Consider the following 21,510-nt stretch of genomic DNA (forward strand, 5'->3'; position numbering starts at 1 on the left):
AAGCTAGAAATAGAACTACCATACGACCCAGCAACCCCACTCCGCAGAATATATCCTAGAGAGGTAAGAGCCTTTACACGAACAGATATATGCACACCCATGTTTATTGCAGCACTGTTTACAATAGCAAAAAGATGAAAGCAACCAAGGTGTCCATCAACGGATGAATGGATAAATAAATTATGGTGTATTCACACAATGGAAAAGTACGCATCGATAAAGAACAGTGATGAATCTGTGAAACATTTCATAACATGGAGGAACCTGGAAGGCATTATGCTGAGTGACATCAGTCAGTTGCAAAAGGAAAAATATTGTATAAGACCACTATTATAAAATCTTGAGGAATAGTTTAAACGGAGACGAACACAATCTTTTGTGGTTACAAGAGGGTTATTCACTGATTAGATCGTAGATAAGACCTACTTTAGGTGAAGGGAAGGACAACACTCAATACAGGAGAGGCCAGCACAACTGGACTAAACCAAAAGCAAAGAAGTTTCCTGAATAAACTGAATGCTTCGAAGGTCAGCAAAGCAGGGGCAGGGGTAAGGGGACCATGGCTTCAGGGGATGTCTAAGTCAATTGGCGTAATAAAATCTATTAAGAAAACATTCTGCATCCCACTTTGAAGAGTGGCGTCTGGGGTATTAAACGCTAGTAAGTGGCCATCTAAGATGTATCAATGAGTCTCAACCCACCTGGATCCAAGGAGAATGAAGAACACCAAGCTCACAAGGTAGTTATGAGCCCAAGAGACAGAAAGGGCTACATGAACTAGAGACTACATCATCCTGAGACCAGAAGAAATAGATTGTGCCCGGCCACAACTGATGACTGCCCTGACAGGGAACACAACAGAGAACCCCTGAGGGAGCAGGAGAACAGTGGGATACAGACCCCAAATTCTCATAAAAAGACCAGACTTAATGGTCTAACTGAAACTAGAAGGACCCTGGCAGTCAGGGTCCCCAAACCTTCTGTTGGCCCAGGACAGGAACCATTCCCGAAGCCAACTCATCAGACATGGATTGGACTGGACAATGGTTTGGAGAGGGAAGCTGGTGAGGAATAAGCTACTTGTATCAGGTGGACACTTGGGACTATGTTGGCATCTCCTGTCTGGAGGGGAGATGAGAGGGTGGGGGGGTTAGAAACTGGAAAACAATCACAAAAGGAGATACTGGAAGGAGGGAGCAGGCTGAGAGTAAATGGGAGTATGTAGTAAGTAAGGTATGTATAAGTTTATATGTGAGAGACTGACTTGATTTGTAAACTTTCACTTAAAGCACAATAAAAATTATTTTAACGTAAAATCGTTATTATGTCCTCTCTGCTGGACAAGTTCACTCAGTAACAAGCCCCAAACAGTTGTAGTCAAGCCTCATTTTAAGCCAAATTTTTACGTAACAAATTATAATAAAGGTAGAAAGAAAATATTTCCAAGCACCAGACCATAGGCTGTTTCATTAACAAAGTAGTCACAAAATTCTTTTATAAGAAAAGAAAAAGAAATTTGACACTGCCTACTACATATTTTATAGTATTTCCTATTTGAAGGTTTTGGGGGCTTTTTTTCCTTCAAAAACTTCAATGCAGGTACACAAAAGACTTGAAAGCAGGGACTCAAACAGATACTTGTACACTAGTGTTCATTGCAGTGCTCTTCACAATAGCCAGAAGGTGGAAACAATCCAAGTGTCCATCAACAGAAGAATAGATTTAAAAAAAAGTGAGGGAATCATGCAGTGGAATATTATTCAGCCATAAAGAAAAATGAAGTTCTGACACATGCTACGACGTGGATGAATCTTGAAACCTTATACTGAGTGAAATAAGTCAAATACAAAAGGACAAATATTGTAGGATCCCACTTATACGAAATATCTAGACTCGGCCATATAGACGCTTATTAGTGTTTATTGCTTAAGGGCTACTAAGTTTATGTTTAGGGTGATGAGAAGCACTTTGAAACAGATACCTACTGATGATGGTTGTATTCACAACATGGTGAATATAATTAATTACACATTTAATTGAATTGTACACTTAAAAATGGATAAAAATGGCATTTTGTTATGTGTATTTTACTACAGTAAAATTAAAAAATAAATTTCAGTATGGGCTGAAGGATTTTTTGGTAGGGGTACTTATGTTCAGGAGAGCATTATTTAGATTTGTAAGGCTAGTTTTGCCCAGAATTCCTTTTATTCCCTCCTTTTGGGTACTTTATTAGGGTTTTTGATACAGCTTATGAAAGTGCCTGTATCAGTTAGAAGTCATTTGACTGCAGTTAACTAAAAACCTACGTAGAGTAAATTATAGGGGCATTTATTGTTTATTTAACAAGAAGCCTGGATTGGGGTGGTTTCAGGGCTGTGGGTCAACATCTGATTCTCTTGCTTTCCTCTTATGTTTACAGAATGGCTGCCACAGATCCAGGCATCACATCTTTACTCTAGCATGTCCAAAGACAGGAGTAAGGGGTAGCCAAGGCAGCAAGAGTGAGCTTTCCTCAACTGCCTCTCTTTTTCCCCCTGCCTTTTTTTAAAAATGAATCAAGGAGGGAACTCTCTTACAGAAGCTCCAAGCAATTATTCTGTAGCATCTCATTGGCCAGATCTGGGTTCCATGACCGGCCGTAAGCAGCAAGGGAGACTTGGAATTCAATCTAGCATGTTTATTCTCTACAAAGGGGGACAGGCAAAGGAATAGCTGTTGGGCGCTCATATTACAAAAGTTAATAATTATGATATCTTTTAGTTTCAGCTCCAGAATTTGTGTTCGAACATGGCTATCAAACTTACCTGCCCACGGAAAGCAACGAAAACCAGACAGCCACCGTCATCTCTCTCCCTGCCAAGTCACGCGTCAAAAAGCCCGCAGCCCCACCTGCTCAGAAAAGGCTTAACTGTTGCTATCCAGGTAAAGGGAGCAGTACGTCCTGTTTGTGCAAAGAATATGACGTTTAACCAAGTTTCAAGCTCTTCTCCCAGGTTCCCGACAACTGGATGCTGACGTGCTCCAGGCTACCATCCCTGGCTTAAAAGCCCTATACCATTTACCTTGGCACTTCTGAGTACTCTGTCTCTGACCCTCATCATTGTGCATACGGATGTTAAGAATTTTATATTTGTGGGCTTTGCAATGGGACTTAGGAGATTCAGCTTTCTGTGAATTTGTCTTCCTGGGCTGTAGCTTAGGAAGATACCCAGAAAGATATCTTCCTTTTCTTTCTTTTTTAAAAAACTTTTCATTTTGAAATAATTTCAGACTTACACGAAAGTGGCAAAAACAGTACAAAAAAATTTCTGTGTACCTCTCATATTGATTCCCTAAAGGTTAATATTTTACCGTATTGGTCATTCTCGCCACATATACATATGTTTTTTCTCAAACCATTAGAGACTGAGTTGTAGGCATGCTTCCGTTTTACTGATGTGTATTTCCTAAAAACAAGGAAATTATTTTATCTACCCAATCATCAAATCTGGAAATCAGCATTTATACATACTTTTATCAAATCTGGAATCCCTGGGTGCAAATGGTTAAGCGCTGGGCTACTGACTGAAAAGTTGGCAGTTGAAGTCTACCCAGAGGCACTGCAGAAGAAAGGCCTGGCAGTCTACTTCTGAAAAGTCAGCCATTGAAAAGCCTGTGGAGCACAGTTCTACTCTGACACACATGAAGTCACCAAGAGTCAGAATTGGCTTGATGGCAGGTGGTATTATCGAATCTACGGACCTTATTCTATTGACTTGATTCAAATTTTACCAGTTATCCCATGAATGTCCTTTATAACAAAAGAGAAACATTTTTTTTTCCTCTGTAAGCCAATTCAGAATTACACATTACATTTTGCTTTTATATGTCTTTAGATTCCTTTAATCAGGAGTAGTTCCTCAGTTTCTGCCCTTCCTGACCTTGACATTATTTTAGAGTACAGACCAGTTATTTTGTAGCATATGCCCGCAGTTTGGCTTGTCTGATTAGATCTACTTAATGCAATCTTAGCAGAAACCTCGGAAGCGATGTGATATCCTTCTTGGTGCATTATATCAGGAGGCACCTGTTACCTGTTTGTCCAAGTTCTGTGACGTTAATTTCGATCATTTGGCTACGGTGGTTTCTGCCAGGTTTCTTTACTCTAAAGATTGTACGTATCCATGAGCCCCTGAAACAATTGCCCTGAGATAATCTTTAAACTTTAAACCAAAAATATCCCCTGAAGCCTTCTTAAAACTAAACAGTAGTTTAGCTTAACTTGTAAAATATGTATGCCTTAAGCATTGTGCTCTTTCCATAATTTCTATATGGGATCAAATTGACAACAGCAACTTGAAAGATTAAATAGGAACCTTAGGGGGCGGTGAGTTTATGTTAATGGGGGAGGAACAACTCAGAAAATGAGTGTGAGAATGGTTGCACAACTCAAAGAATGTAACCAATGTCACTGAATTGTACCTGTAGAAACGGCTGAATTGGTGTATGTTTTGTGTGTATGTTAACAACAACAACTGGAAAAAAAAAAAAAAAAGATTATATGTATCCTTTTGTAATTGATCTTTCCTGGATTTTATTTTAGGTTGCCAATTCAAGACGGCCTATGGCATGAAGGACATGGAGCGGCATTTAAAAATTCACACGGGTAAGTAACACTTACCACATGCGGGTTGAACACCTGCTTTGTGCTAGGAGCTGGGATGCAAAACCTCATTGGCTCAAATAAAAATTAACTAAAAATAAGAGGCTCATTTTTACACATTTTTTTTGGCAGAAAATGTTTAAAGCAATAAAATCCAGTGCCAGAGAGGATGTGAGAAAACTTTGCTAGTGGGAATGTGAGCTTACTATAGACGTTTTGAAAACTAATCTGGCAAAATTAATTGCAATGTGAATGCACATATTCTCATTTTGTGGAGATATTCCTGTAAAAATAAATGTACCTGTGTGTGTATGAGTTTGTGTAAAATTGGCAAAGAGAAAAATAAGGGGGAAGAAAGTAATTTTTGCTCTATCATTGGATACAGTGAGCTTGTGTTATTTTGACAATCGTGGAGAATGTAATAGAGGTAGTCCCCAACTTATGATGCGGTTCCATTCCAACAACTTTGTCATAAGTCTGTTCTGACGTAAGTCGAATACTTCATTTTGTTTTTTTTTTTTAGTTTTCGTTATTACTGTTTTTATTATCAGTGTCTTTATAAACCATAACATTGAACATCTCGAGTGAACATCTGAGAATGATAATGTCATTCTCAAATTACATGCTGCAACATTGTATGTGGTACATATTACTAATGATAATATGTACCAAAAAAAAAAAAAAAAAGGTGGTCCTAAGTGGGGTTTGTCATAACTCGAATACATCGCAAGTCAGGGGGACTACCTTATTTAAAAAGGCGGAAAGCGGGAGGAGATGGTGAATCGTTGCTTAAGGGGCTCTGAGTTTCTGTTAAGGGTGATGGAAAAAACTGGAAACGGGTAGTGGTGGTGATTGTATGGCGTGATGAACATAATGTCACTGAATTGTACATGTAAAAAAAAAATGTTGAAATGGCAAATTTTTACCACAATAAAATAAAAAGGAAAGAAAAAGATGAATACGTGGAAAAAGAAAAAAGTGATCATGTCTCATGATTTTAATTTTCTTTAATATATTATTTGTACGCTTCCCAGACTTCCTACATGGAGAAGAATTTGCTTTTAGGCTACTTTTAGCAAAGTATTAAAAACCCAGTGCCGTCTGAATTCAAAGAGTATAAATGCATACAGGGCAGGACCACATTGAGATTTGGCTTTGGCTTCATAAACTGCCCAAAGGCTGCCGTTCAGCCTCAGCCTTTGGAAAATGAAATGGCTAACGGTTATTTCTTCTGTCCCTTGGCCATGACCAATATTGCCTTATTGCATCGGGGTCACTATCATATCTAATCAGCCTCACAGCATCAGATCACTTGGAATTATTATACTTACCCAAACATTAAGTTTCAAATACTGGTAAGCATTTTCAATATAACGAGGAATGAAACTCGCCTTTCAGTTTCATTTGTCAAAGTTCCGTCAGTCCATGATACCATATTTATCACTGAAAGAGTAAAGCACTCTAATTATTAATAATGATTGAAAAAGCATTGTATAAATATAAAGGAGGGTAATGACCTTAAGTCTGTTTCCGCAGACATTCAGAAATCCTCTTCTTCACACGGTTAGCCAATCCTGTGTTTCCAATCTGGGATCGTTTCCACGTAACTGCAGGGTCTCTGTTGTCTTCACGCTGGAGAGTTGCTAAGATGGTGTCCTTCCTTTCCTTAGTTACTTTCAAGGAGGAAGATGTGCTTCATAACCGTGTAACAACAGCAGGGCTCTTTATTGGTAGAACCAGCTGAAAACAACCCAGCTCCACCACCATCACACAGATACACAGTATGGCAACACCAAGAGCTACTTAGCAGCTGACGGTGCTGAGAAATTAATTGTTCCTGAATTTTAAAATTTGGCCGCTAAAAGTTTTAATAATCAAATTATTTTAAATAAACTTTTAGAGATAGTTTTAAATTCCAGATGTTCACTCTGTGATGAAAGCGATCAGCTTTGGCTGACAACTGATTTTAGCACTTAACTATCAAGGCTTCGGCCAGAATATGGATTTGCTGCCCTTGAGATGTGAAGTAAAAAAGTGAAAATCCTGACCCGCAACCCACCTCCTTCTAATCCCATGCCCCAGAAGTTACCAGCCTTGATGGTCTAGTATGTATCATGCCAAAATTTTTACATACCTATACTGGGCCTAAAAACACACACAATTTATTTTCTTTTCCTCCTTTGTTAAGTTAGTACTGTATACACTATCAAGGATCCTTGGTGGCACAGTAGTCAAGTACTCAGCTGCCAACCAGCAGGTCAGTGGTTTGAACCCACCAGCCGCTCTGTGGGAGAAAAGACCTGGCGACCTGCTCCTGTAAAGATTACAGCCTAAAAAACCCTAAGGGGCAGCTCTATAGGGTTGCTGATAGTCAGAATCAGCTCAGTGGCACACAACAACAATATACGCTATCACTGCAACTTGCTTTTTTCCATTTAGTGTTGGATGTCTTTCCACATCAGGAGCCCCGGTGGCCCAGCGGTTAAGAGTTTGGCTGCTAACCAAGTGGTTGGCAGTTCGAATCCACCAGCTGCACCCTGGAAACACTACAGGGCACTTCTGCTCTGTCCTTTGGGGTTGCTATGAGTTGGAATTGATTTGATGACAATGGGTTTGGTTTTGGTTTTAAGGAGCTCTGGTGGTGCAGTGGTTAAAGCACTCAGCTGCTAATCAAAATGTCAGCAGTTTGAACCCACCAGCTGTTCCACAAGAGAAAGAGGTGGCAGCCTGCATCTGTAAAGACTACAGCCTTGGAAACCTTATGAGGCAGTTCTAATCTGTCCTGTAGGGTCGCTATGAGTCGGAATCCACTCGACAGCAATGGGCTTGGTTTAGTTTTTTCCACATCTGCTTCCTTCTTTTCAGCGGCCAAGTAGGGAATTGGTTCCTTAATTGACGACACATACCTACGGTGAAATGGTGTCGCGTTGTGGATGTTTAAGGATGTGAAAAAAATGATTGAAATGGTTTCACATGCAAGAAAAGTAGTCACTGGAGAGGCAGGGTGGCATTGTAGCTAAGAGGGCAAGACCATCCTGGGTGTAGTCCCAGCTGTTGAGAAGATTAAATAACATGATTCAAAGGTACAATGCCTTTCAAAAAGCAGGTGTTGAAATTGGGTGGGACAAGAGGTTCTTTTTGTACCAAAAAACCACACACGTACACACACGTGCAAAGAAGACTGGAAAAATATACAGGAGAGAATTAGCAGTTTGTGGGTGGCAAGTTGGTATATGTATTAATGAGGTAACATTGAGCTGCTATAACAAGGAAGCTTATGGGGCTTAAACAAGGTAGAGGTGTATTTCTCTCTCACATAACTGCCCATTGTTAAGCAGGTAGTCTAGGCAGGCAGGCAGCTCTGCCTACGAGATCATGCAGGGCCTTAAGTTCCTTCTATCTCATTTACAAGATGCTGAGTTGCGTTTTGTTGCCGTGCCTTACGTTACCTTAGATTATATTACTCCATCGCCTGCAGGTGTCCTACCCTCGCCTGGCTCAGTTAGCAAGAAGAGGAAAAGAGAAAAAGTGAAGGACAGGCAATTTCCTTTTACCAAAGTGACATACCTTACTTTCTTTGCCATTCATTGGCAAGAACTCAGTCACAGATTGACACTAAGCTGCAAGGGAGGCTGGGAAATGGGATCTACAACTGGTCAGCCATTGTTCTTGGGTGCTGGCTGGTTGATTCTGACTCACAGTGACTCCATGTGACAGAGTAGAACCACCCCATAGGGTTTTCTTGGCTGTAATGTTTACACCAGGTCTTTCTCCTGCAAAGCTGGTGGGTGGATTCAAACTGCCAACCTCTCTGTTAGCAGCCAAGCGCTAACAGTTGGTGCCACCAGGGCTCCTTTGGTCAGCCATGAGATCTGCTAAAACTTAGAGAGTCTAAGTTTTTAGAGCGGGGCTCTATTGTGAAGAGGAAGAAGGGGAGAATGGATACAAGGGACAATGAGCAGTTCTTACTTAGCTGTACCTTAACATGTTCTTTTAGTTGCTTTCTAGTCTTGAATAACAAAAAAATTCACATTTACTGTAGGAAAAACAGAAAATACCAATAAGCAAAATTAAAAAGAAAAACCCAAGTCCGTTGCTGTTGAGTCGATTCCAACTCATAGTGACCCTAAAGGACAGAGTAGAGCTGCCCCATAGGGCTTCCAAGGAGCAGCTGATGGATTTGAACTACCAACCTTTTGGTCAGCAGCTGTAGCTCTTAACCACTGCATCACCAGGGCTCCATCAGCAAAACAGGAGGAGGAAATTCCCCTCTCCCAAGATGTTAGCTGATTGCCAGTTATCCAGCTTTGAGTTTTCTAAATATTCTGGGGCGACTGTATTCCTTTTTTCATAAGAGGGGTGGGAAGTAAGCTTTTTTCTTTTTAAACCTGGCTTCCTGATGCATCCGTGTATATGTTTGAAGGAGACAAACCCCATAAGTGTGAAGTCTGTGGCAAGTGCTTCAGCCGGAAGGATAAACTGAAGACCCACATGCGGTGCCACACCGGCGTCAAGCCCTACAAGTGCAAGACGTGTGACTACGCCGCAGCCGACAGCAGCAGCCTTAACAAGCACCTGCGGATACACTCCGACGAGCGGCCCTTCAAGTGCCAGATCTGCCCCTACGCCAGCCGCAACTCCAGCCAGCTCACCGTCCACCTCCGATCCCACACGGGTAAGTCCCTCAGGTTGTTCTCTCCTGATGCTCCTAACTTCCTATTGCTTAAATCATGAGCGCATCTTTAAAGCACCTGGACGAATTTAGTCACGATGTAACTAAATGAATTGGGAATGTGTAGTCATCCCAGCGTTTGCAGTCTCGCCTTTCATCTGTCCAGAAGAGCCTTTTTGAGGAAAATACCAAACCAAACTTGTTGCCATGGAGTCGATTCCAACTCATAGCAACCCTATAGGACAGAGTAGAACTACCCCATAGGTTTTCCAAGGAGCAGCTGGAGGATTCAGACAGCCAGCATTTTGGTTAGCAGCCGAGCTCTTAACCACTGCGTCACGAGGGCTCCTTTTGAATAAAAGACGGGGAGGGAAGTCAAATTTATAAGTATATATGTGTGTTTACATAGCTCTATATAAGTTTTTAACTTGTTCACTAGTAAATTATGTAATTGAGGAAGTACGCTATGTGAAATCAAGACATAAACAATGCATCTTTAACCACTTTCTACGTAACGTGTGAACTAAGCATTTCACTTTATCAAGTATACTCTGCTTAGTTCAGCATGGGAAAGCTTGGTTGAAAAATACATAGAAAAGGCAGCAGAGTCAGTAACTCAACAAGTTACACAGATTTTCCTTCTGGTGAGTGTATAGGTTAGCTATTGACACAGTGACACTGTGTAACGACAGCCACAAAACCTCAGTGGCATATGATAATAAGCATTTATGGCCCACATGCCATAATGAGGTCAGCTGGAGTTGGCTAGACAAATGTGTTGATCTTGGATGGGCTTAATCATATGTGTGGGGTGGGCTGGATGTCTGCTGAACTTGGCTGGGGTAATCAAGATCTGCTCTACAGAGTTTTCCTCCTTCTACTGGGACCAGTGGACTAGCCCAGGCTAGTTGGTCTCACAGTGATGGCAGAGGGGCAAGCCCCAGCGCATAAGCCCATTTCAGGCCTCTGCCTGCATTAAGTATGAAAACATCCCATTGGCTAAAACATGTTGCATGGGTGGACCTGGTGGGGTTTAGCTTACCCACCGTGGGTCGTCACCACAAGGTTACATGGCAAAGGTTAGGGATATAAAGAAGAGTAAAGAATTGTGGCCATGTTTACAAAGGACCACACCTACCTTCCTACCCACCATCATTTACATCTCTCCCATGTGCAAAATGCGCTCACCCCCTCCCAAAACTGCTACAAGTCTTATCCAATCATAGGATCATTAAAGAACAGTATCCTGGGATCTTTGTCAGGTTAGGATATGGCTCCTCTTGATCTAAAGGCCTTTGAAGTAAAAAGATAAGTTATCTGCCCTAACACAGCCATCATGCAATGGTGAAACAGAGCCAGGATAATGGTGATAATCCTGACATTCAAAAGGGAGAGATTGAGAAGCACTTAGCAGTCCATAGCGTTTCTGAAACCCTTCTGGGGACAGGGAGTGTTTCTCGATTGCTCCCTGGCTCTTGACTCTTGCCTCCTGGAACATCCTTCCCATCATCTTCCTTAGCTATGTGCTTTGAGAAACTCTCAGCCTGTTTCCTGCCTATGGAAAGCTTTTTACATTTTGTTTTAGTCTAGGCTGACAAAAGTTTTGTCAGTGGTGCTGTCTTAAAAACTTTGTGAGTTTCCTGTGTATCCATGTGCCAAAAGCCACACCCCTAATTCTTTTGAAGACTTGCCTCCCTCTCTAAACTCAGTTATGGGCCCTGTCGTCATATCATGCTTCTGTGGGCTCCATTCCTTGAGATTTCTGGAAATCCTTTTGTACTACTGAGAGAGCCAATTCGGCACCAACTTAATTCTTTTAGAGGGTTTAACAAAGCGTCACTAAAATCCGTTCCCTGGATATAATCTTTGTCTCCAGGCTTTATCTTACTGTAAAAATCTTTTTCTGGCTGGCAAGGCTAGAGATGAGAAACTTTGCCAGCCCAGCAAGTCACGGACTTTCTACATTCCCTCTAAATTCTGCTTAGAAAACGGCCAGTTCTTTTTTGACTTGTCTCCTTCTTGTAGGACCGTACCATATGCAGCTTGTAAGACACTGGAATGAATCTCTTTCCTGAAGCCCAAAAGTTCATTAGGTGCATTTTCTATCTTCTTAAGTTACTGCCGGTGACAGTTTTACCAAATGTTTTGTCATTAAATAGTATGACTTGCCGTTTTTCTAGTCTCTATCTGCTACCCAATCCCGAAGACAACAGTTGCCATTGAGTCGATCCCGACTCACTGCGACCCCATGTGTGTCAGAGTAGAACTGTGCCCCAGAGGGTTTTCAGTGTCTGAGTTTTCAGAAGTAGGTCACCAGTAAATATCCAGGATGTCTCTGGGTGCACTCAAATTGCCAATCTTTTGGTTAGCAGCTGAACGCTTAACTATTTGAGCCATTCAGGGATGTTTCTGTATGACAGCACCCTGTTTCTAGGTGCCAACATCTGTATCAGTTATCATCAAAACAATGCAGTGAAACCAAAAAAAAAAAAAAAAAACCCACACACAAAACCTCAGTGTCCTGGATTGAATGATGTCCCCCCCTCAAAATGTGTTTATCAATTTGACTGGGCCATGATTCCCAGTATTGTGTGATTTTGCTATATGTTGTAAATCTTGCCTCTGATGTTAATGCGGGAGGATGGGCGGCAGTTGTATTAGTGAGGCAGGACTCCGTCTACAAAATTTGATTGTGTCTTGAGGCAATCTCTTGAGATATAAAAGAAAGAAGCGAGCAGAGAGATGGGGACCTCATACCACCAAGAAAGCAGTGCCAGGAGCAGAGTGCATCCTGCATGGAGAAGCTCCTAGTCTGGGGGAACATTGATGAGAAAGCCGACAGAGAGAGAAAGCCTTCCCCTGGAGCTGATGCCCTGAATTTGGACTTTGAGCCTACTTTACTATGAAAAAATAAATTTCTCTTTGTTAAAGCCATCCACTTGTAGTACCTCTATTACTGCAGCACTAGGTCACTACACTCAGTGACATACAGCAAACAATAAGCCTTTTTTGTTCATGTTTTCTGGGTCAGCTGGGAATTGGCTGGGCAGGTCTGCTGATCAGGGGTGGGCTCACTTACATGTCTGGGGGTCTCCTGGCTGTGGGCTGGCTGTCCACTGGCCTTGGCTGGGGCGGTCTAGTTCTGCTCCGCATATTTCTTAGCCTCCTTCTGGGACCAGTGGGCTCGGCCAGGCTTGACCTTCTCATGGCAATGGTGGAGGTACAAGCAAGCAAGCCCCAGCACACAAGGCCTATTTCAAGTCGTTTAACAGCCATTGGCCAAATCAAATGACGTGGTTGATCCTAGTGTCAGGGGTTGTGGTAGGTCTACCTGTCCCTGTGGGGAGAGCATGCAGAACTACACAGCAGAGGCCATGGATACAGGTGAGGGTCAGGTTGGGGTCAGGGGGAAGAGATTTAGGCCCATTTTCTTTTTTTTTTTTTTAATAATTTTTATTGTGTGACAAATCCAGTCAGTCTCTCACACAAAAACCCATATACACCTAATGAGACAGCCCGCTCTCACCCTCCGCTCCCTCTTTTCGTGTCCTTTTCGCCAGCTTCTAACCTCCTCCACCCTCTCATCTCCTGTCTAGGCAGGAGATGCCAACATAGTCTCAAGTGTCCACCTGATCCAAGAAGTTCACTTCTCACCAGCATCCCTCTCCAAACCACTGTCCAGTCCAATCCCTGTCTGAAGAGTTGGCTTCGGGAATGATTCCTGTCCTGGGCCAACAGAAGGTCTGGGGGCCATGACCACCGGGGTCCTTCTAGTCTCAGTCAGACCATTAAGTCTGGTCTTACGAGAATTAGGGGTCTGCATCCCACTGCTCTCCTGCTCCCTCAGAGGCTCTATTGTGTTCCCTGGCAGGGCAGTCATCGGTTGTAGCCAGGCACCATCTAGTTCTTCTGGTCTCAGGATGTTGTAGTCACTGCTTAGTGTGGCCTTTTCTGTCTCTTGGGCTCGTAATCACCTTGTGTCTTTGGTGTTCTTCATTCTCCTTTGATCCAGGTGGGTTGAGACCAATTGATGCATCTTAGATGGCTGCTTGCTAGCGTTTAAGACCCCAGACACCACACTTCAAAGTGGGATGCAGAATGTTTTCTTGATAGATTTTATTTTGCCAATTGACTTAGATGTCCCCTGAAACCATGGTCCCCAGACCCCTGCCCCTGCTGTGCTGGCCTTCAAAGCATTCAGTTTATTCAGGAAACTTCTTTGCTTTTGGCTTAGTCCAATTGTGCTGACTTCCCCTGTATTGTGTGCTGTCTTTCCCTTCACTTAAAGTAGTTCTTATCTACTATCTAATTAGTGAATACTCCTCTCCCATCCTCCCTCTCTTCCCCCTCTCGTAACCACAAAAGAATGTTTTCTTCTCAGTTTAAACAGTTTCTCAAGTTCTTATAATAGTGGCCTTATACAATATTTGGCCTTTTGCAACTGACTAATTTCACTCAGCATAATGCCTTCCAGGTTTCTCCAATGTTTCACAGATTCCTCACTGTTCTTTATTGATGCGTAGTATTCCATTGTGTGAATATACCATAATTTATTTATCCATTCATCCATTGATGGGCATCTTGGTTCCTTCCATCTTTTTGCTATTGTAAACAGTGCTGCAATAAACATGGCTGTGCATATATCCGTTCGTGTAAAGGCTCTTATTTCTCCAGGATATATTCCAAGGAGTGGGATTGCTGGGTCGTATGGTAGTTCTATTTCTAGCTTTTTAAGGAAGCGCCAAATGGATTTCCAAAGTGGTTGTACCATTTGACATTCCCACCAGCAGTGTAGAAGTGTTCCAATCTCTCCGCAGCCTCTCCAGAATTTATTATTTTGTGTTTTTTGGATTAATGCCAGCCTTGTTGGAGTGAGATGAAATCTCATTATAGTTTTGATCTGCATTTCTCTAATGGCTAATGATCGTGAACATTTCCTCATATACCTATTAGCTACCTGAATGTCTTCTTTAGTGAAGTGTCTATTCATATCTCTTGTAGGGCCATTTTCTTAATCCACTACAGCAAGTTAAGATATTGGCATAATTATGCCCAAGTGATTGTCTTTGGAAATCTTCCCCAGCCTCAGTTGGAGGAGCTGAAGGATTTATTTATGAAAGTAGTTGAGAATCATTTTGACTTATAAGGATAAACTTGCCATTTATTAAAAAAAAAACCTGCTGCCGTCAGGTCAATTCCGACTTACAGCGGCTCTATAGCACCTTTCAATTGGTCCAGAAAAGGTGTGTTTTCTAAAAATTTCTCTGTGTGTCATGTATGCACTCTGTCTATGGAATACACCTTTTCCTTTAAATAAATCTGTGGCACTTGTAAAATTTTAAGTTAATAGGGTTTTGTTTTTATTCTCCCATAGATTTGATCAACTGCATTGTCATTTGTCTTCGTTGCAACCTCAACTCGATTGATCTTTCAGCTTACATATATTAGTCGCTTACACTAAGTCATTCAACAAACACTGAATCTGTGCTATGTACCAGATACTGTGGGGAGCAGGTCATGGACAGGAACAGGCATAGTTGTTTGCTTCAGCAAGTGTATAGTCCATAGATCTGTTTATTGACCAGGGTGCCTAATTTAAGGAATAAAGCTGTGTTAAAGAAAAGAAAAGAAGGGATTTAAACCCTTTGCTTTCATGTCAAGAAGTGTTAAATTCTGCAACTCAGCTGTGAGATTGGGTTATCTGGCTTTTCTGGGGTTCATCTCTGTTGGTTGCTAAAGAAGTATAAAGCCCATCCTGTAAGCTGGGCAGGGATGTCACTGAATAACCTAACAGAACATTCAGAAGCAGGAGTTCTTTTTTTTTTTTAATATAATTTTTATTGTGCTTTAAGTGAAAGTTTACAAACTAAGTTAGTCTCTCACACAAAAACTTACACACACTTTGCTACTTACTCCCAATTACTCTCCCCCTACTGTTACAGCCAGCTCCCTCCCTCTACTCTCTCTTTTCGTATCCATTTCTCCAGCAGAAGCAGGAATTCTTAATCTGGGCCTATAGACACCTCCCCTCAAGGGTTCCTGAACAGAGCTCAGAAGGTCCATAACTTGGATGGGAAAAAAAAATGACATTTTCATTCCTTCCACTAACCTCTACTGAAATTTGTCATGTCCTACAATTATGAAAATAGGCAAGAAATCTGATAACAGTGCATGTGACCTTGCCACAAGTTGAAATCAGATATTTTCATAAAACATCACAGTTGTTTCCAATAGATCAAAATCTCTTTTATATCCTGTTCTACTTAGAAATCATGGACCCGCCGCTATAGCTTGTTATTTAATGCATTAATGAAGGACATGCGTGGTCATATCACAGTTTTTTTCTTTCAATATTTTGATAACTATTTCAAGATAATTGATTTCTTTGATATTCCCTTTGATGTTTATTTTTGTTCCTTTTATGCATCTATAGCATTATTCTGAGAAAAGGCCTGTAGTAGTCACTAAATTGCATGAAAAAGATTAAGAAAAACACTCCAGAGCAGGGCTCAGCACATTTTTTCTGTAAAGGGTCAGATAGTAAACATCCTAGGCTTTGTGGGCCAGGTAGTCTCTGCCACAGCGCCTCAGCTCTGCCATCTTGGCACAAAAGCCATATACAATACATGAACAAATGAGTGTGCCTGTGTTCCAATAAAACTTTATTTGCTAACACAGGTGAAGGGCTGTAGCTTCTCGGTTCCTGTTCTAGCATTTAATATCCATGATCTTTGTGGTACTTGGTCAAGCAAAGCATTGTTTAGGTGTAGGTTTCTAAACTTATAAAACCAAAAAACGAAACCCGTTGCCATCAAGGCGATCCCAACTCACAGTGACCCTATAGGACAGCATAGAACTGCTCCATAGGGTTTCCAGGGAGCAGTTGGTGGATTCAAACTGTTGACCGCTTGGTTAGCAGTTGAGCTCTTAACCACTGCATCACCAGGGTTCTCAATTTATAGGAGCTTGTTAAATATTCCCTGCCATCTTTAATTGCATTTATTAAGCAGCGTATGCTGATGTTGCAGGCCCTATCCCAAACAGCTAGAACACAATCCTCGCTCTTTTGAGCTCCTTGCCTAGGACAGCAAACGTTGGTTGCATATACAGATAACGTACTTAGCAATTAAGAAGACTGGCTTTGGACTGAAGCCTGGACTGGAATCCAAGGTCTGCCTGCCATACCTTATGGGTGATCATGAACAAGTTTTATAATATTTCTGGGCCTCCCTCTCATTCGTACATTAGTTAATAATAATAGGAGTAACGGCATCTACCTCAATGGGACGTCGTGAGCATCAGGTGAGGACGTTCTCATGATCTGCTTAGCATAGGTAGCTCCTGCCATCCAAGACGCCACTGAAGAATGTCAGCTGCTGTCATTTGACTGGCTTAAACAATTTTAGAATGGGTGGGGTCACCAATTTACTTCAACTATCAATGCCCGAGATCGTTTAGACTTGGCAATCGTTGAGAAAATAAGCTTGGAATCTCTTGTCCACTCAGACATTTTGCAGTTTCACTTTCCCTCCTCAACTTTGAGTGGATCAGAATTTTTTTTTTTTTCCTAAATGCAGCTGGGGTTTATAACTTCACAAGTAAAGAGCAGCTGGCCGTGTGGGATAAATAACTGTTGTGCAATAAATATGTCTTTATTAATGAAGATCTGCAGGAAGTATGAGTTGGGTGTTTCAATCATTTTAAAAACAAATACGCTGTGGAGGGCAGCACGGAGCAGTGTGATTTGAAAATGTGTCCTTGACTCTGTGACAACGTGTAGCTCCATGGCAATCGATGGATGACACAGTTACAGAGCACGAATCACTCACTAGTTGAGTGAGCACCCTAACTCTCCGAACAGTAGCTGGATTGTTCTCTACAAACATACGAAGTATGTTTGCAAATCTTAGCTTATTTGGGACAATAACATAGCTCTTCTCAATCTCCGGTTTTTGTCTTCTGGGTTTTGTACCTTTGGTGGTGTCGCCAAAGCACATGGTACTGGTTTAGTTTGGGGAAAGAGAAGCCCCCCCCACCTGTTGTTTTTTCCTTCTCCCAGGGGCTGCACTTAGAAGGCCTCCACCTGCCTGCCTTGGTATAAGCGATTGTCTGGTGTGTGCTTCGGGGGGATCCGCTGTGGTTGTTGCCTGCCTGTTCTTATCGAAACTCACCTTGTGTTGACAGGGGATGCCCCCTTCCAGTGCTGGCTCTGTAGCGCCAAGTTCAAAATCAGCTCGGACTTGAAAAGGCACATGCGTGTGCACTCGGGGGAGAAGCCTTTCAAGTGCGAATTCTGCAATGTCCGCTGCACCATGAAGGGAAACCTCAAGTCGCACGTCCGCATCAAGCACAGTGGGAATAACTTCAAGTGTCCGCACTGCGACTTCCTGGGCGACAGCAAGGCCACGCTCCGGAAGCACAGCCGGGTGCACCAGTCCGAGCACCCCGAGAAGTGTTCCGAGTGCAGCTACTCCTGCTCCAGCAAGGCCGCCCTGCGGATCCACGAGCGCATCCACCGCACCGACCGCCCCTTCAAGTGCAGCTACTGCAGCTTCGACACCAAGCAGCCCAGCAACCTGAGCAAGCATGTGAAGAAGTTCCATGGGGACATGGTCAAGACCGAGGCCTTGGAGAGAAAGGACACGACCAGACAGAGCAGCCGGCAGGTGGCCAAGCTGGATGCCAAGAAGACTTTTCACTGTGACATATGCGACGCCTCCTTCATGCGGGAGGACTCGCTCCGCAGCCACAAGAGGCAGCACAGTGAGTACAGTGAGAATAAGAGCTCGGACGTGACCGTGCTGCAGTTCCAGATTGGCCCCAGCAAGCAGCCCGCCGCTCCCCTGGCCGTGGGGCATCTCCAAGTGCCCCTCCAACCCAACCAGGTGCCCCAGTTCAGCGACGGGAGAGTCAAAATCATCGTTGGGCATCAGGTGCCCCAGACCAACACCGTCGTCCAGGCCGCCGCTGCCGCGGCCGCCGCCGTGAACATTGTGCCCCCTGCCTTGGTGGCACAGAGCGCAGAGGACCTGCCGGGGAACAGCCGGCTGCAGATCCTGCGCCAGGTCAGTCTGATCGCCCCTCCTCAGGCCTCGGGGTGTCCGAGCGAGGCGGGGGCGATGGCCCAGCCGGCTGTCCTGCTGACTACCCACGACCAGGCAGAGGGAGCCGCACTGCACCAGACATTGATCCCCGCCGCCCCCGGCGGCCCCCCAGAAGGTTCCAGCAACCAGACTTTCATTACCAGCTCGGGCATTACTTGCACGGACTTTGAAGGCCTTAACGCTTTGATCCAGGAGGGGACAGCTGAAGTGACAGTGGTGAGCGACCGTGGGCAGAGCATAGCCGTGGCTACCACGGCGCCCCCCATATTCTCTTCCTCTTCCCAGCAGGAGATCCCCAAGCAGACTTACTCCATCATTCAAGGCGGTGCCCACCCCGCTTTGCTCTGTCCAGCAGATTCCATACCAGACTAGTACTTGGGAAAGAAAAAGGAATGGAAACAAAGCAAAGCAAAGAAATCCTAACTAGAATTCTGTAAGAGGTTTGCTCTAAATGTTTTTAAGGAATGTTGTGGACCCCCTGGGAGAAACAAATTGTAATTTTATATGGTTTACCGTGATTTTTAACACTGTAATAACTTTGAGACCACCTCTGAATCACCATGTTATAACTGTTGTAGAATCTCAAATGCCACCTAGATGCTTCTGTTAAGGGGAAGGAAAGAAATTAAATGCAGTGAGTAGTCATGAATACATTCGTTTGTTTCCAATCAATTTCCCAACTCTAATAAAGGTTTTTTTTTATCTCATTAAATCTATGTAGTAGATGGTACTTCCTAGCTTCTTAAGCCCCCATTTTGAAATATCCCACAGAGTTTGGGGTTTTCATTTTTTAGTTTAGTACGTGGCTACAGATCTGTTGACATGATGGACTGTTTTTTATATAATGTTACATGAATTCTTGAGCCCCCCCCAAAAAAAATGCTTAGTGCTAATAAGCAAAAAAGAAATGGTTTACTAATAAATTGATACATGATTAAAATATTCTGAATGTTAATAAGTCTTCAGAGTCAAGGCATGATTTGAGGGTGGAGATCATCATAGTTAAAGTGAACCAGAAGAAGCAAAGAAAGGTTTTTAGTTCCCTCTCATAAATATCAAGGAGCCCTGGTGGTACAACAGTTAAGAACTTGGCTACTAACCAAAAGGTTGGTGGTTTGAACCCACCCAGCACCTTTGCAGGAGACAGACCCCCATAAAGATTTCAGACTGAGAAACCCTATGGGCAGTTTACTCTGTCACGTGAGGTCGCTATGAGTTGGAATGGACTTGACAGCTCCTGACAACAACACAGCATAAATATTAAACATGCATTTTACCTCCTTCAGTCAAATATGTGTGGAACCTAAAGTGATTCAGCTGTCTTTGCATTTTGAAACCCCAGACTGACTAATCCTGCCATTTGTTTATATGCACAGGTGACGTAAGCGTCTACTAATATTTAGGACAGAACTTTCTAGGGTGCCACTTCATAGGTATTGATATTCGTGCAGCAGACACAGGGTCCAGATGAACGGCACTGTAAAAGCACCTAGGTTTCTCCAAAGCAGAGACTTTATTGTTGTTAGGTGCCCTCGAGTTAGTTCCGGCTCATCGTGACCCCATGCACAACAGAACAAAACACTGCCCCGTCCTGTGCTGTCCTCACAGTTGTTATACTTGAGCCCATCGTTGCAGCCACTGTGTCAGTCCATCTTGGTGAGGGTCTTCCTCTTCTTCCTGATCCTCTATTATACCAACCACAATGTCCTTCTTTACGGACCAGTCCCTCCTCGTAACATGTCCAAAGTAAGTGAGATGAAGTCTCTCACCACACTGGCTTCTAAGGAACGTTCTGGCTGTACTTCTTGCAGAAGAGCTTTGTTCATTCTTCTGGCAGTCCATGGTACATTCAGTATTCTTGGCCAACACCACAATCCAAATGCATCAAGTCCTTTTCAGCCTGCCTTATTTATTGTCCGCAGATGAGGCACTTGAAAATACCATGGCATAGGTCAGGCGTACCTTAGTCCTCACTTTGAAGGACCATATTAAGGAGAAAGCCCGTTGCCATCGAGTCGATTCCGACTCATAGCTACCCTATAGGACAGAGTAAAACCGCCCCATAGGGTTTCCAAGGAGTGCCCGGTGGATTTGAACCGCCAGCCTTTTGATTAGCAGCTGTAGCTCTTAACCACTACACCACCAGGGTTTCCGTATTAAGGACAGGGAAATGCAAATTTTATTGTTTTGGCTTGAAATGCTGTTTGGCCAGTAGGTGGCGCCAGAGAGCAAGCTGGCATTAACCCATATTGACGTCCAACGACATTCTTTCCTTAAGATTGTGATAGCTCTTTCATCTCTGATTTCCCGGCCTCTAGAGTGATCTTCTGCTCATGGTGGGCAGTTAATAGATACTGAATGAATGAAACATGCTCTTACAGAGTGTGAGCAAGGGCTGGTGAGGAGAGGGTGCACTTTTAAGAGAAGCATATTTAAAATGTTATGAGAAGGCTTTGATACACTTTTCCCCTTTTGGAGTCCCTGGGTGGTGCGAATGGTTAGTGCGCTCAGCTGCAAAGCAAAAGGCGGGCTAGTGATCTACTTCTGAAAATCAGCCATTGAAAACCCTCTGGAGCACAGTTCTGCTGACACGTGGGATCACCAAGAGTCCATATCTACTCCACTGAAACCAGTAATTTAGATACATTTTTACCAGCGTTGTTGCCACTTTTATTCTTTGCTATGCACATAAATTTAGTCAAAATTTTCATATAGATAGTGGCATTTTTGCATGAAAATACACTTCCTCTCCCCCGCCACACACCATTTTTTTGTTTGCTAATAAACTAAACCATTTCATCAAGTCAGCTCCGACTCATGGTGACTCCGTTTGTGAGAGAGTAGAACTGTGCTCCGTGGGGTTTTCAGGGGCTGATTTTTCAGGACTAGATTGCCAGGCCTTCCGAGGTGCCTCTGGGCGTGCTCGAACCTCCAACCATTCTGTTAGCAGCCGAGCACTTTAACCGTTTACACCCCCCAGGGACTCCAGTAACTAACTAGGGAATACAAAACGTTGATTTGGAAACCTCGACAGTTTGTGTTAGTAGTGGAAAATCAGCGTCCCCTAGGAAATAGCAGTGGAGTTAGAG

The 21,510-nt window shown here is 43.1% G+C and overlaps 1 protein-coding gene across 4 annotated transcripts in view; it reads left to right on the plus strand.

Moving 5' to 3' along the window:
- Positions 1-21,510, plus strand: part of ZFP64 (ZFP64 zinc finger protein) — an 89,034-nt gene that overhangs the window by 20,368 nt on the left and 47,156 nt on the right. For 2 of the 4 annotated variants that reach the window (XM_049869188.1, XM_049869189.1), the window contains exons 3-6: positions 2,764-2,925; positions 4,586-4,648; positions 9,069-9,320; positions 17,502-19,125. In XM_049869188.1, coding sequence (XP_049725145.1) covers positions 2,764-2,925; positions 4,586-4,648; positions 9,069-9,320; positions 17,502-18,793 — 1,769 coding nt within the window. In that variant the 3' untranslated portion in view covers positions 18,794-19,125. Of the gene's footprint in view, positions 1-2,763; positions 2,926-4,585; positions 4,649-9,068; positions 9,321-17,501; positions 19,126-21,510 lie in introns of those variants that run through there. The other 2 variants (XM_049869191.1, XM_049869192.1) reach the window with 2 other exon arrangements.

The sequence above is a fragment of the Elephas maximus genome, chromosome 25 (genome assembly GCF_024166365.1).
Source record: "Elephas maximus indicus isolate mEleMax1 chromosome 25, mEleMax1 primary haplotype, whole genome shotgun sequence".
NCBI lineage: Eukaryota > Metazoa > Chordata > Mammalia > Proboscidea > Elephantidae > Elephas > Elephas maximus.